This window comes from Archocentrus centrarchus, chromosome 5 (genome assembly GCF_007364275.1).
Source record: "Archocentrus centrarchus isolate MPI-CPG fArcCen1 chromosome 5, fArcCen1, whole genome shotgun sequence".
Classification (NCBI taxonomy): Eukaryota; Metazoa; Chordata; class Actinopteri; order Cichliformes; family Cichlidae; genus Archocentrus; species Archocentrus centrarchus.
This window is the reverse complement of record NC_044350.1, coordinates 5,684,935-5,701,008: the sequence shown is the minus strand read 5'-3', so window position 1 is coordinate 5,701,008 and position 16,074 is coordinate 5,684,935. Positions and strand designations below refer to the sequence as shown.

The 16,074-nt window shown below is 40.3% G+C and overlaps 1 protein-coding gene across 1 annotated transcript in view; it reads left to right on the top strand.

The window, feature by feature from the left end:
* The window catches only part of LOC115780236 (contactin-4), a 53,327-nt gene that overhangs the window by 19,445 nt on the left and 17,808 nt on the right, over positions 1-16,074 (top strand). Inside the window, 10 exon segments of the mRNA XM_075074370.1 lie at positions 1,504-1,631; positions 2,200-2,376; positions 4,933-5,049; positions 7,885-7,919; positions 7,921-8,044; positions 9,497-9,646; positions 10,271-10,341; positions 10,761-10,923; positions 10,926-10,994; positions 11,738-11,853. Of these exon segments, the coding sequence (XP_074930471.1) occupies positions 1,504-1,631; positions 2,200-2,376; positions 4,933-5,049; positions 7,885-7,919; positions 7,921-8,044; positions 9,497-9,646; positions 10,271-10,341; positions 10,761-10,923; positions 10,926-10,994; positions 11,738-11,853 (1,150 nt within the window).

Here is a 16,074-nt window from a genome sequence, read left to right as displayed (position 1 = left end):
ACTGTTCACCAAAGCACTGGACTGAAAATCAGTGGCAACAGGTGTGACACAGTGATGCAACCAAATCAAATGTTTGGTTCAAATCATTGTCAGTATGTACAGAGGAGGTCAGGAGAGAGGCACAACAGTGAGTGTCTGCAGCACGGTGGAGGCTCTGTCACGGTTTGGAGCTGCATTTTGGCCTGTGGTGTTGGGGATTTTATCAAAACTGAATTATAAACACTGAAAAGTACCGTCAGATTTTGATACAATACCATCTGGAAAGCATCCAATTGGCATCGGCTTCATTTTTCAGCATGACAATGATCCCAAACACACCAATGGACAGAAAAAACAGACACACAATGGAATGCATCCAAGAGCCCGGACTTCAACATTATTGAAGCAGTGTGGGATCATCTTGACAGAAAGTGGAACAAAAAGCAGTCAACATCCTACACAGAGCTTTGAGTGTCCTTCAGTGAGCCTGGGGGGACTATTCCTGAAAAAGAAACGACAAGAAAGCTGCCTCAGAGAGTTCACGCTGCGTTGACGAATAAAGATGGTCACACCAAATGTTGACTTTCAAGCTCATTAGAACTGTACAAACTCTGTTTTTGCCTCATACACTGTATTTCCAGTATACTTGAACTTATTTCAATAAATCAGTGCACCTTTTTTCCAGACATTTCCTAGAGAAATAATAAAGAAATTAGGGGTGGCTCGAGACTTTTGCACAGCACTGTACAGGATTTTATGTGACATATGTATTATGTATGTTATTCTTTTTTTAAAAAAGTGTATTACATTCCCCAATCATCACCCCCAAAAGAAGCCCATCTTCCCCACTCTAATTGACCACGCTGCCACTGGAGAGCTCCTGTATCAAAGAAAAATGTAGCTCATGAAAGTAAGTCACCAGCTGTTTCGCTCATACAACAAGGTCATCAATCCTCTGTGTAACTGTTGTTTTAGTCATGTTTTTGTCTGCCACTCTCATCAGACTGCCAGCAAAACATTTTTATTTTTCAAGAGCGATTCTTGTATATCTCCATGTTATTACATTTCAGAAATGGCTTATAGCGTGTTGATATAATCGCCACATGTTTTAGAGCGATAAGGCTGCAGGTAAAGATCCCTCTCCACAGTGCTGTTCTCCTCCTATCACCGCCCCGCCCGGCCCTGGTGGCCTGTTGTGTGTCCAATTAATATGTGCATTTAAGCTATTGTGGTGTCAATACTGTGCTGACCCTACAGCAAATCTGTTCTGCTTCAGCTAGGATAATTGTTATCTTCTGAAGCGTGCAAATAGATTTTTGGAATAGATTCTAAAGCCTTCATTCAAAAAGAATTAAATGGGTAAAAAAAAAAAGAGAGAGAGCGTTCAAATGGTTTGAGAAATGAAACCTTATCACAGTCAGAGCTGGTCACTTTGATTCTTCGTCACTGTTCATTCAATTAATTACTAAAGAACTGATAAACACACGTGAGATGGGCTGCTTTCAGGTTTGTCACTCTCCTCAGACAGACTATCATGGAGGATGGAACTCTTCGTATCACCAACATCTCCAAGTCGGATGGAGGCAGGTACACGTGTGTGGCCAGAAACCATTTTGGAACATCGAGCAGCACAGGAACGCTGGTGGTAAAAGGTATTCTTCTTCTTTTTTCTTTCAGTGCACCTTCTAAGCCAAGGGTTTAAACTTTTGTTCGAGGGAAAAAAAATGTAGCTCAAGCATGAAATGGATAATGAAATATATAGCCGTTTTATGTTCCTGCCGCTTTGACAGACATATAAGTCATCCTAGGTTTTGTCAGCTCTGAGTTATTGTTCATGTAGCAGAGTGGGGCACGCCACTGACGTCTATAGCTGTGAGTGAAGAATATTTTCATTTAATTTAAAACGAGCTCCTGTAGCATTTTCAGATTTGGGGTTGTTAAATAATGATTATTATGGAGAAAGAGAGTGAGAGAGTCATTTTATTTCTTTCTAGTTGACAGTGTGATTGCAGTGTCTTTAATTATTCATTACTGAGTTATGGGCTGCTTTTGCTTTTTAAGTGAACTTATTTAAGGTCACTTAATTACAGCGCTAGACCAAAATCTGTCTCGCTATTCTAGGCAAAATAAGCTTTAATACCTTCTTCATGTGGCTGGATTTTAGAGAGATACCATGCTCCATACATACAATAGTAAGTTATTCTCTTTTTCTCACCAAAGAGCCCACCAAGATCGTAGTTCCACCGTTAAGCTTGGACGCCACCGTGGGACAGAGTATTGTGCTGCCCTGTGAGGTGTCAAGTGATTCGTTCCTGAGTCCTGTCTTCAAGTGGTTTTTCAATGGCAAAGCCATCGACTTCAACAGGCAGGAGCACTTTGAGATGATTGGAGGGGTATGTATATATAGGAAACAAATGTACAGTATGATTGTTAGCTTTCTTGCTTTGAGTTTGTTGAACACACCACGCTCATGCCTGAGTACTGATTATAAACTCGAGGTCAGTTAGCCTAGGTCAGCGCACAAGCTAAAAACAGAGGATAATCTTTCTTTTCCATAAAAAAATTCTGTAGTCTTTTTGAAACCACTCATTTGTTTGTGGGTTCTGAATTTTGGAGTGTCAGCCTCAGTGTTTTGGCCTCTTCCGTGGAGGTTTATAGAGTGACCTGATTTTGACAACATGAGCGCTATCAGGCAAAGCTAGAAAGCCTTATTAGCAAGGAGGATCCATAAACTGTACAGGTGTAATGCACCAATACAGATACCTGCTAATTAGCCATAGTAACAGTCTAAGAAGATGCTAAATATAACCCGCCCTGTGTAGTTGTTATGAAACATAAAAAACAATGAGTTGTTTTTGGCGCTTCATTTTTTTAAGCCCCGGAGGTTGCCACCTGGAAACAATATACAGCTCATCTACCTCCGCAGCTCAGTAATTAACATGTTTTATCAATTCTGTTTTAATAAATAGCAACAGAAATGGAAAAATGACAATGTGTGGTTTTAGGAAGACTTTCATGTGTCAAAATATCGCTGCCCACACAGGCGCCACGTTTTGACACATTATTGCAGTGAGTCAGGAAACACTATTGTCCTGTTCTCCAGCACTGACATACATCAACTCACCACAACAGCAGCAGTTTAATAGCAGTTGCTCCCTTGACTACTTCTGTATATGTTGCAGCCATCAAATGACAGAACACTGCGTCATGCAGCGTGCTGTCATTTTTTTTTTTTATAATAATAAATTGAAGTTCATCACAATGACGACACCTGCCTGTGATTCAATAAATTGTTGTTTGTTCACAATTAAACAAACGTGATGAAACATGTTAAGAACAGTTAAAAACTTGTGTAAATATTTGGTTTCATCAGTCTCATCAGTTTTCATGATGATTGATAATCTTCCTTTTAAATGTAAATCTAGCAAATTTAAGCTAGTTTAGTAAAAATACTGTGTGTGTGTGTGTGTGTGTGTGCGTGTGTGTGTGTGTGTGTGTGTGTGTGTGTGTGTGTGTGTGTGTGTGTGTGTGTGTGTGTGTGTGTGTGTGTGTGTGCGTGTGCAAAGGTAACAAAACAGCATACATGCTCATCTAAACCTCACTAATTACATTGGGTTCAACTTTAATGAAAAAAATATTAGTTAAAGAGAGATTATGTGCCAGATTTATTTATTTTTTCGCTAAACAATAAAGTGCTCCAGCAGCCAGCTGAGACTCCAGGACATCCCTGCACAAAAAATCCCCCAGACAGACTCGAGGTTTGTTTTTAGCCACTTCTTTGTGTAAAGAGTAAAAAAGAAATTAGTGATCTGTTTGGGTTAGGCAGTCTTTAACCTCTTGCTACGTGTAGCCTTATATTCAATGAATAGATTCACATTTTGTATTTTATTTTTTCTGTCATTGTTGAGCTTTTTGTGATCCTGGGAAAAAAAACAAACAAACAAGCTTTTGAACTGCCTTCTGTGTGTGTGTGTGTGTGTGTGTGTGTGTGTGTGTGTGTGTGTGTGTGTGTGTGTGTGTGTGTGTGTGTGTGTGTGTGTGTGTGCTAAGCTAGGCTAAATGCCTCCCAGCCCATCTGTGAGACAAGTGAGTGGTATCACTCTTTTCTCTTGATTCTGTGCTAATTAAGTGCATTTCTCACACTGTCAAATTATTCCCCTATGTGGTATCCGCTGAACTGATTGTGCGAGAACATAAAGGCACCGGGGGGACCCGGTGTTTTTAGACTAGCTCCAGTTTAAACCCACATTAAAAACTGTGTACATTTAATTCAGAGATGCCAACAGATGTTACTGAGGAGAAAGTCTATGAGCAGGGATGTGACTTTTCGAGCCCGGAGGCAATCTTAACGCATGTGCAAATCAGTCCATTTATGCCTGCACAAAGGAACTAAATTTTTGTGATTACAAGATTTATGCTTTCTCAGGTTGATCATAGCAGGGCCACTGACATTGAAGTAAACACTAACATTTCACAGTGAGCATAATGACAACAGCTGCTTCACTTTGCTTTAAAAAAAAAAAAAAAAATCAAACAAAGAGTCTGGATTTTTCTGCCCGTGTGTGTGTGTGTGTGTGTGTGTGTGTGTGTGTGAGCAGCAAGAAAGTGAGAAAAGCATCTCTGAAATTATTCTTGGAACCATTCATCTGAGTTGTAAGGGTAAAGTGTAAACCACAACACACACTGATCCAAAGAGGAAAACAAGTCAGTTTTGTGTGGCCTTTCTTACAATGTAAAACCAAATTAATTAGTTTTGCCTTTTTTTTTTTCTTATAGTCTTATGGTGGATTCTTCCAGCTTCTTTTGTGGAGGATTTACACATGACTGAGAACAAAATTGAATGTGCTCCTGAGGATTTTCCCAGACTTCTTTTTTACTTGAATTTGCTGCTTTTGGTGTCTGTTTTTTTTTTCCTTCTCCAACACTTTTATTCATATATGTCTCTGTCATCAGGGATTGCGGGGGACCTGATGGTGAGGAATATTCAGCTGAAGCATTCTGGGAAGTATGTGTGTATGGTACACACTGAAGTCGACACAGTTTCAGCTGCAGCAGATGTAATTGTCAGAGGTACGCCTTCTCCTCCTTATTTGCACTGCTTGTCATGTTGTAGCAGTCTTAATGGAGTTTTTCCATATCTTGATTTTGGGGCGGTTGTTTCTTAACATGATGATAAGATTTGTACCACCCACAGTGTTGGAGAGTGTGACTTTAGAAATGTTGCAAGTTACAGACTGCCTGACATCCTGCTAATAATGTAATTAGTTGTGTATTTTTAATTACTTCATTACTACTTATTGATAGCGTTACTAACCTACGGCGACATGGCTGCCTGCATTGGAGTGGTTGGCTTGCTGCAGGCAGTGCAGACTCAGGTTGCTCACAGGTGCCGTTCGTTGATTGATCGATTTGACTGGCAGACGAGAGTCGGTTCAAATTCAACCAAGAGAACGATGCTTCACGGTGCCAAATGAATGGAGCCTGTCTAGACATGAAGACAGGGCTTTGTAACCCATCCCCACGATGGTGTTACACTCAAATTTGTCCCAGTGGCTTTGCTGGAAATATGCCAAAAGAAGGCATTATGCAGACTGGATTCTGCTTATAAGATGTTTTGTGAAAATAAAATATCCCAATCTAAACACTTTGTAATCATTAGGATTAGTGAGTGGAATTTGTACTTTAACTGTAACTCATTAAAGGTGGCACAGTGGTGGGTTTTTTTCCTGTGTACTTCGATTTCTTCTAACAATCCAAGAGATGGGTGTTAGTGTAACTGCTGATTATAATTGGCCGTAGCGTCTCGCCTTATTTCAGCTTGGACAGACTTGTTGGATGTTAGCTAAGGAGTAAAAAAGGAAAATAGATGGATAATTAAGTTTAGTGTCAATTAAATTATTCTGTTACTTCTGTTAAACATCTTTTTCCAACACTTGTTACCCAATGATTAGTTTTCAGCTGGGAAAAAAAGCCATATTAGCTTTCAGACTGACAACTGCAAAGTTTTTGAGAAAAAAAAAAAGTTCTGTATTTTTTAAACCCATGGGCTCTTTCATTATATTTAACTTTAAGAGAATAAGTAAGTTGCCACAAAAGCTCGGGGCTATTCAGAAAGATCAGAGACTAAAAGTTTTTAACAGATTCCTTACCATACACTGTATTTTGGGGAGATCATTTTTGATGTTTAAACTTAAGGATTGTAGATATCTTACATACCAGTCTCTTAATGTGACAGTAGTTCATGCAGGGGTCAAAGTTGTATGTCCCTGACGCATCACACAATAGACAGTATTCAACAATGCTGAGCTCAGTGTTTGCTGCTAGATGGCTTTCAGAGATATACCTGCCACCTCAGCTCCAGCCGCTTCCTTTTCTTTTTATGATGTTTTATTATGAGTTAGCATAGCTTACCGTCATGTTACGCGGTCAATGGGCTCTGCCAGGAAGGACTGTTTCAACGTTGGTCAGATTTATTCTCGAGCATCGTGTGAGCAGAGATGTAATCTGTAAAAAAAAAATCATTCAATGTATGGCTTTCTCCTCAGTTTAGCAGTTTAGTCTAATTTACCTGACCTGCAGTCAGTGATGGAGCCTAACTGCTGATGTGCTAACTGTCCTGCAAGGCAGGTTTTATCAAGCCATCAAATGTCCTTACTTTTATCAACCTTTTTATTTAGTGTCATTAAATGTATAATACTTTCTCACAATACCTGTGTTTTTCCATGTCAGATTTCTCCATGTTTAATTGGCAAAAACAGCAAACACTAGCATAATTTACAGTAAGGTAGATGTCTGACCCATTGCTCTGGGTCAGACAGTTGATTTAAGGAATGCCTCTCTGAATATAAACTAAGGGGAGTTGTGGTGAACCCGACCAGTCAGCCTCAGTACCTGATATCTTCACAGACACTCATACACAACCCATTACACAATGGAAATACACAATGAAAATTAATAGGAAAGTTCAGACCAGCCTTACAAAGCAAGAAAATAATATTGCTGTCTGGGACGTTCACATCAGCAAATCATGGCATCAGGAGTCTGCAGCAGGTCTATGTCGTGCAGCTTATACATATTGTGTGTTGTATGCATTATCTGAAACCAGCATTGTTGATGCTCCGTGATCTTCTTCCAGCAGTAGTTAGTCGCACTGAGGACACAGCGCTACTTTTGCAGATTTGCAAGGCTTAGCAGGAAATCTCATGTCAGTTATCCAAGTCCCGGCCTGTTTGTTTGATCTCATGTTGCTGCTTCACTAATTTCATTGAGCCACCATCTGAAAATCTCTTTTTTTTTTTTTTTTCCAAATCTCTGGTAATTAATGTCATCTTTTGTTGTTATTATTGTACTCCTCTTTTACTTAGAAAGTACTGAACCACAGTCAAGACGCTTGGTGAGCAAAATAAGCTCATCCTACCCCAATACAGGTTATCCCAAAGCGCATAAAACTATAACTTTGTGCACGCACACTTTTTATTGTGCATGTAAATCCAACTTTAACCTATTGTGCAACTAATCTCTGAAACCCAGTGATGAAACATAAAAGCAGATGATGCTAATCCACTTTTTTCTTCTGGGAAACTGGAGCCTTGGCAATTTTTTTTTTTTATCTGGGTTGCTCATTTTTCCAAATCTATGAATCGATCTATATATTTAAGCTTTAAGGGGCTATGGGAAGGTACAAAGCATTTAAAAATACTGAAGGAATCTAACCTGAGTCCCCACTGATCTGAGATTCAGATATTCAGTATATTAATTATGATAGTGTCACAACCCATTATATCTCCTGTTACCTGAGCTATGAATAACACCTGCAGTGGAGTCTCAAAGCTGACGTGCTCTCATTCGTTTTGGCTGCTGCACAGTGAGGCTGATGCAGGGTGTTTTTTCTTCTGGGTGTTGCAGGACCTCCTGGGCCCCCCGAGGGCCTGGCTGTTGACTGGCATTACTGACACTACTGTGCAACTGTCTTGGGGCTCTGGACCTGACAACCACAGTCCTGTTGCTAAGTACATGGTGCAGGCCAGGACGCCCTTCTCTATAGGCTGGCAGACTGTGAGGACAGGTACAACTGCACCACCGTCCCGCATCATATTTTCATTTAATGAGTCTAACAGAGGAAAGCTAAATGCTCCAGAGCTTTTCCAGTGAATTAAGCTGTTCAGTGAGTTGCAAATAGCTCCACAATAACAGGGACAATTGAAGTAGAAAAAAAAATCAGAATTTGTTTTGAACATACTCTCAGAATTTTATAGTTATATGTTTTCTTTGTTTGTTTGTTTTTCACACAGATACATAGCATAGCTGAGCAGCATTTGTACATAAGTGTTACTGTATTTAAAGGGGTAGTTCAGCAACTCAGCACTGCCTTTTCACTGATATATAAAAGTGAGATATACTGATGTTTAGTTCACAAGAAACAGTGAGGTTTCAAAAATACCCAGTCCTTCCAATGTAAAACCACTGTGCAAAAAGTACAAAAAGTTCAGATTGGGCATTTTCAGGCCCAGTCTGAACTTGAAATGCTCCCCCATGCCACCCCTGAATATTAAGATTAAGATTAAGATAGTGTTTATTTGTCACATGCACAGTTATACACAGTACAATGCACAGTGAAATGTATTTGTACCTGCAACCATATATACACACACATATAAATAAGAAGAATAAAAATAAAAAAAAGTAATTCACACTATACACTATACTCTATATACTATACACTATACACACTTTTATAAATTATAATATTTACATTGTGCAATAATGGTCCAGTTAGGGCTCAGAGTTGAGCAGACGGATGGCTTGTGGGTAAAAACTCTTCTTCAACCTTTCTATATATAGTATATATATATATATATATATATATATATATATATATATATATATATATATATATATATATTCAGTACAACAACCCTATAATACTTTATATTATTGATGCTTCTAATCACTTTCTCAAGCTAGTTTAATGTTGCATGCTTTGTCTCGTGTATGTACCCCATTAGATGCTTGTGTTTTACTGGAGCCCTGCATTAAAGTAAAACAGGCTCGGGTGTCTTTATTATTTTTATATCTTCATGTGTGTGGGACGTATGATAATTCACTCACAAACTATTGTTGACATTTTAAGTAAACTACTTACCTGTTTTTTGTTTGTTGTTTTTCCTGAGACCTAAATTGATTTCTTTAATATGTATAATGCAGTCGCATTTTAGTCACATAAAGAGAATTTCTTTCTGTGATAGAGTCTTGTGATTAATTCTGCTTATCTAATTGTTGTTTCTGATAAAAAATTGCTACTGTGCAGCAGCCACAATAATTACAGAGCTTGCAGAGCTGCTGGACTGCTGACAAGCCTAATATACTGTAATTTATAAAGATTTACAAATGTCATAGTTTCAGTTGATATATTTCATTGTTATATGTGCCAGTTATACATGTTGGGACCAACTGTGAACGTGCCACATAAAACATAAAAATACAAAACACATCTCAATTCTAAATTCTTTAATCCTAGTTCCTGATTCGGTGCCTGGACAGATGATGCATGCAACAGTGAAAGAGTTGAACCCCTGGGTGGATTATGAATTCAGGGTGGTGGCAATCAACAGTGTTGGTGTTGGAGAACCCAGCACGCCATCAAAACAGATTCGAACCAAAGCAGCAGGTACCCTCTCGATTTGTTGTTTTTCTTCATAACAAATTAATCAGTCCCACTTGGAAAACACAATTTAACCGTTTGATTAGTTTCACTTTTTGTCCGTGCTCCCGTGATGTTTTAAATCTGTTGTATGTTTTCATGCCATTACTCTGATTGCTCACATCACATGCAGGATAAGCGGAAATTGAGTCACACTTTTTAACACTTTTCAAAGTATCGGCGCTAAGCTTTTGTGCACTCTTTCGCATGTGTTGAGTTTAATTAGCAATTGCACCAAGAGAAACGGTGTCCTGTTCATACGGGCCACGAGACACTGACATGAGTGCGTCTCCTTTTAACTGGTTTGCTGAGTAATTCCATCCCGCTGGTTGAATCACAAGGGAGCAAGTTTCCCGTTGAGTCTCACACACGGGGCTGACATATGGCGCTCGGTTAATAACGGCAAGCACACGAGTGGTAATGCCACTGTCAACAAAAACCTAATTCCTCTCCTGTGTGATTAACCCATTTTTGTGTAAACAGAAGCTCCCCATCCTGCCTGTGATCCCCTTATTTAAACTACTTCTGCACCTGCGTTAGACATAACAGTTGGAATTGAGGGATGAGCAAGTTTCCTTTGTGTCTGTTTAGTTCCCAAGGTTGCACCGATTAACGTGAGTGGCGGTGGAGGAGCTCGAGGAGAACTTGTTATTATGTGGGAGGTAAGAGGATCATGGCATTTTTTGAGTGGGCATTCATTGTGACAGAGTATTCTTCTTTTGATGAGAATGGAATCCTGGCAGGTTACTGTGTCTGCAGCAGTCTGGCTTCAGTGGAATGGCTTTAATTAAAAGGCAGAGCTTTTCTGATTTGCTGCCTGCTGACTCCCCCTGTTGTGTAAATCAACAAGAAGATACAGGGCTAGTGCAAATTGCACATGTTTTAAATCTAGAATTAGGTGACAGCTTTACATTTTTGGGGCGTGGGTCAAAGCACAGAAAGGTGCTGGAATGGCTGATTTGTTCAAAAGTTTGTTAGACATAAAACATTATTACTGCTTTAGTCGTTTGCAGCTGCCTAATTTTAATTTCTGCTCACAGTTGTTTGGGTCAGAGGCGTAACTTTTCTGTCCCTATCTCAGCCAGTTCCAGAGGAACAGCAGAGCGGAGAGGGCTTTGGCTATGTTGTAGCTTTCCGCCCACTTGGCAGCAGCACCTGGATCCAGACAGTGCTGGCATCACCTGATGCATCCAGATACATTTACAGAAATGACAGCATCGCGCCCCTGTCCCAGTTTGAGGTGACAGTGGAGTCTACAACAATGTGGGAGAGGGACCGTTCAGCCGCGTCGTTCGAGTGCTTTCTGCAGAGGAAGGTGAGCATGCTGCACATAGAAATAAAGCCGATCATGTTATGCTTTCACAACAACAGTGTGCCGATCATAACTGTAATATTTTAAAATAAATATCCTTATTGTGTCAATGATGCACATATGATAATATCACAAATAACTGTAATATTGCTTTTTGTTTTTTCCTTTTGCACATTTATGGTTATAGACTCCATTCACGTGTATTTTGAGTTGTTTTTTTAAATGCTTATTTTTTAAAAAATGGGATACGACATGGACTCTTAGAGAAACAAGACAAACTGATGCAAAGATTAAGAGATTTGTGCATTTGGATGTGTGTGTTTGTGTGAGGAAATGCTGTGTCTGGTCCAGTCTAGTCTTGTCCAGGATCTTTGCAACAAAGTGACAGAAAAGGAGATGAAAAAATGAGTCAGCACAGAGTCAGCGGTGATGGAGTGGTACAGAAGGAAGTCCCAAACCAGGGGCACAGGGTAGCTCGGCAGGGGCAGGTCACATTGATGTTGTTCTGTGGTAGAAATTTAAAGTCAGGTGACATTGATGTCTTATGTAACTCTGAGAATCGGTGACCTGGAACCCTCACGCTATGTAGTCCGCTCCTGCATTTTGATTTTTATTAATGTGCTAAAAAAAAAGACAACAAACAATAAAAAAGTATCTTTTTTGACCAAAATATTTGTGAAGTGAAAATCTGATATTGTGGCAGCCCTAATTGCACATATGCATAATTAATGATCTGTCCTTTGTAGAACCCTCTGATGCACCTTCGAGAGTATGGGCCCGTGCTCTGTCAGCCTCTGAGATCGAGGTGTACTGGGCACCAGTTTCTCCGAGGTCCAGCAGTGAGAAGATCGTTGCATATGAGGTAGGAAAAAGAAAAGTTAAAGTAGTAGTGGTACAATAAATGAATATATAAATGAACATAAGCACCACTGGTGACATCGTAGAAGTATTCTGGCATTAAAATACCGCATGTGTTGGAATCAACTGTTACAGTCTCCAAAAGAACTCTGCTCCCAAGGCTGTCTCAGAGCTGCTATTAAAAACAAAGGGGAAAAAAATAAATAAGGGAACGTGTGAACATCATACATCACTATCCTGTATAACAAACACTCTCCTGGGATTTAGCTGTGCTAAACCTAGATAAAAATAACATTCTCTCTGAAACCCCAGATATTTTACATGGCAGCGTGTACCCAGGTGGCCTAACCTCTGCAGAGATGCTTTGAGGTCGCTGCCAATGTTTGCTACACACATTGTTCTAAGGCAGGCGTTTCCATGTTTGGGAACGAGACAAAGCTGTTTAACTGAGCTTAGATTATTCATGTTTAACATGGGGAAAATATAATGAAATATACAGCTCCCTAAGAGTAAAAATGTATTCAAATATTCAGCTTAATATTTGAAGCCCCTGTAAGTGCACATTTATTGCTCAGTTATAAAATATAGTGTATAATCCTGCTGGTTTTATTGATCCTAAGTAAATCCTACACTGATCAGGCATAACGTTGTGACCGCTGACCGCTGAAGTGAATAACATTGATTATCTCTTCATCATGGCACCTGTTAGTGGGTGGGATATGTTAGGGAGCGAGTGAACATTTTGGCCTCAAACTTGATGTTTGAAGCAGGAAAAATGGGCAGTGTAAGGATTTGAGCGAGTTTGACAAAGGGCCAAATTTTGATGACTAGACTGGATCAGAGCATCTCCAAAACTGCAGCTCTTGTGGGGGGTTCCTGGTCTGCAGTGGTCAGTACTGGTCCAAAGAAGGCTCATTGATGCACGTAGGGAACAAAAGCTGGCCCATTTGGTCCGATCCAACAGATCACCTACTGTAGCTGATGTAAAGGTTAATGCTGGTTCTAATAGAAATGTGTCAGAATACACAGTGCATCACAGTTTGTTGAGCACTGGGCTAGACTGCCAACACCAACAGCTAGACTGCGGCGCAATGGAAGAAAGTGTCCTGCTCTGATGGATCGTGTTTTCTCTGACATCACATGGAAATCTGGGTGTGTGTGGATTGCTTACTTGGAGAGCACCAGGGTGCACTACAGGAAGAAAGCAAGCCGGTGGAGGCAGTGTGATGCTTTAGGCAATGTTCTGATGGAAAATCTCAGGTCCTGCCATCCATGTGGATGTACCACCTACTTACACATACCACCTACCTCAGCATTGTTGCAGATCATGTACACCCTTCCATAGAAATGGTATTCCCTGATGGCTGTGGCCTCTTTCAGCAGGATAATGCGCCCCGCCACAAAGCAAAAATGGTTCAGGAATGGTTTGAGGAGCAAAACAATGAGTTTGAGGTGTTGACTTGGCCTTCAAATTCCCCAGATCTCAATCCAATCGAGCATCTGTGGGATGTGCTGGGCAAACAAGTCTGACCCCCGAGGCTCCACCTCACAGTTTACAGGACTTAAAGAATCTGCTGCTGACACCTTGGTGCAGATATGACAGGGGTTTAGTGGAGTCCATGCCTCGATGGGTCAGGGCTGTTTTGGCAGCAAAAGATGGACCAATATAATATTAGGCAGGTGGCCATGGTTGATCGGTGTATAATCCAAACAGACAACAAAAAAAAATCCCTCCGTCCATTTTCTGCTGCTTATCTCGTCCAATTTGTGGGGTCAGCAGTCTTAGCAGAGACACCCAGGCCCCCCTCCACCCAGCCTCCTATCAGTGGAACACTGAGACACTCCCAAACCAGCTGAGAGATGTAATCTCCCTAGCGTGTCCTGGGTCTGCCCTGGAGCCTCCTCCTGGTAGGACATGGCCAAACCACCTCACCTAGAAGGCACCTTTAAGGCATCCTAATCAGAGCTCATTTCCATCACTTGTATCCACCTTCTCCTTCTTTCAGTCACTACCCAGAGCTCGTAACCATAGGTGAGGGTAGGAATGTAGATCAGCCAGCAAATTGACAGCTTTGCTTTCACACTCAGCTCTCTCTTCACCAGAGGAGACCGGTACAGCATCCACATAGCTGCCGACACTGCACCAATCTCCCACTCTTGTCACTTGTGAAAAAACACCAAGATACTCAAACTCCTCCATTTGGGGCAGCAAACCCAGAATGCCAGTTGGATGAAAATAAAAGAAAAATCCATCTTCCTATAAAATATAAATATTTGCAATATTTTTGTCAGCTGGCTGGTCCAGCTTCATCTGAGAAAACTTTCAGCAGTCTGTGGGTAGATATTTACATTTGAAGTCTCACAATGACAAAGCATTCCTAAAGAGGTCCACTGGATTTTGGACATACATTCTAATTAATCTAATTTAGAGCTTAAATTGCCTCTCAAAACCTGTTTTAGAGGATCATTTGAATTTTAAAGACTTGGCATAATTCCAGCAAGCGTACTGTTCAGGGATGCAGCAGCATCACGTCCGTCAGCGCTGTTCACTTTGGTGCCTGCAGAGTACACAGTAAACCTATTATAATCTGGATCATCACATAATGGAATTTTCTTTAAGAAATTGAATTATTTTATGTCCATTTTGTTGATTATTTTCAGAATACCTAAACCCTGCACATTTGGTTACAACCCCCCCCCCCGGAGTGTGATTGTCTTGCAGCAGTGCTCCAGAGGAAAATTTATAGCCTAAATTATTATGGTGTTAGCTACAGTGGCAGTGGATTGACTGGGAATTAAAGTGGGATTGTGCCAGAAGGCTGTTATTGCCATCATGACATTACTGTAATTATACTGTTATATTCCAGTGCCCAATGTCACTGATTGGTGTTGGTCAGACCACTCGTACCTAAGTTGCTCCAAGTCCGGTTTTGGTCAAGCATGTCCCTTCAAGCTGTCAGGGGAATGCTCAGGGGAGCTGACATTTACACCCATTGTAAATGATCTGTTTGGACACTGCACATTATTATCGCTCACACTCAGTTTCCAGTGTATTAGGAACTGTGTGCTAAAGCTTATGCAGTCTAAAAACAGTTGTAGCTGCATTAAGCTAGCCCTGGCTAAAGGTTGTAATATTCAGGTGTTCTTATACCTAATGCAGAGAGCTGCACTGTGTGATCAGGTTAAAGTTTGTGGTGCTATTTAAATCATGTTACACTGAAAGGTTATTGCTGTTATTTTGACCATCCTGTTTAAATCAGTGAGGCTAGGCTTAATAAGAGAAATATAAAATTTAGAGACTAACAAAGCAAGAAATTACATCTTCAAAAATATTGTACATTTAGATCGAGAAGTGGCTCCGTGGTGTAGAGGTTAACGCGTTTGCCTTATACATAAAAGATTGAGATCGGGAGGAATCCGCACTCAGGGGGTCACAAGCTAATGTAACTGCTTTGTGGGTCCCAAGACCAAGATAAATGGTAGGTTTGTGTCAGGAAGGGCTTTCTACCTAAAAACGGTGCCAAATCAAATCTGTGGATCCATCTGCTGTGGTGGTCCCTTGGGAAATAAGGAACAGCCAAAAAGTATATCAACAGGAAATCTGCAAAAACTGTATATTGTAACCTTTACATTACACAGGGACACTTTTAGTATTATAATGCTTTACATTTAGCTAGGTGGAGCTAATAAATTAGCAGCTGATTGTAGGTTCATGGCAAACTGTATAATATAAGTACTTTCACTCTGTTTTGTACTTCACTGCTTCATAAATATGTCATTCATTCAGTTACATCCACTATAGTTCCACTTTTGTGAATAATTGTTTAGTGCTCAGTCAGGAGTTTACAGGTTTTTGTTTTAGTTTTTTTTTTTTGTTTGTTTTTTGAGGGTTCTTAAAAACTTTTTCTCTGAAAGAAGCCGCCTTCTGTGGTGAGGAGAGCAAACCAGAACAGTAAAACGTGAGATCGTTAAACTGCAACAATGAGCTGTAAAGCTCCGTGAAGGTGAGGAGAATTGCAAAGCGATGATAACTGTTTTTTACCTGATCACATGCACGTCATTGTGTGAGCCACTAAAAAAATTAGAGCCACTTTAAGGCTAAACTATCATTAAATCAGCAGTACAGGTAGTTCCTGTGCATTAGACAGAGAAGTGTTGGGTTTGTGGCTCTTCAGTCTTGCTGCTCTGTCTGCTGTGTTATTACAGTAACTGACTCTTTGGGCTT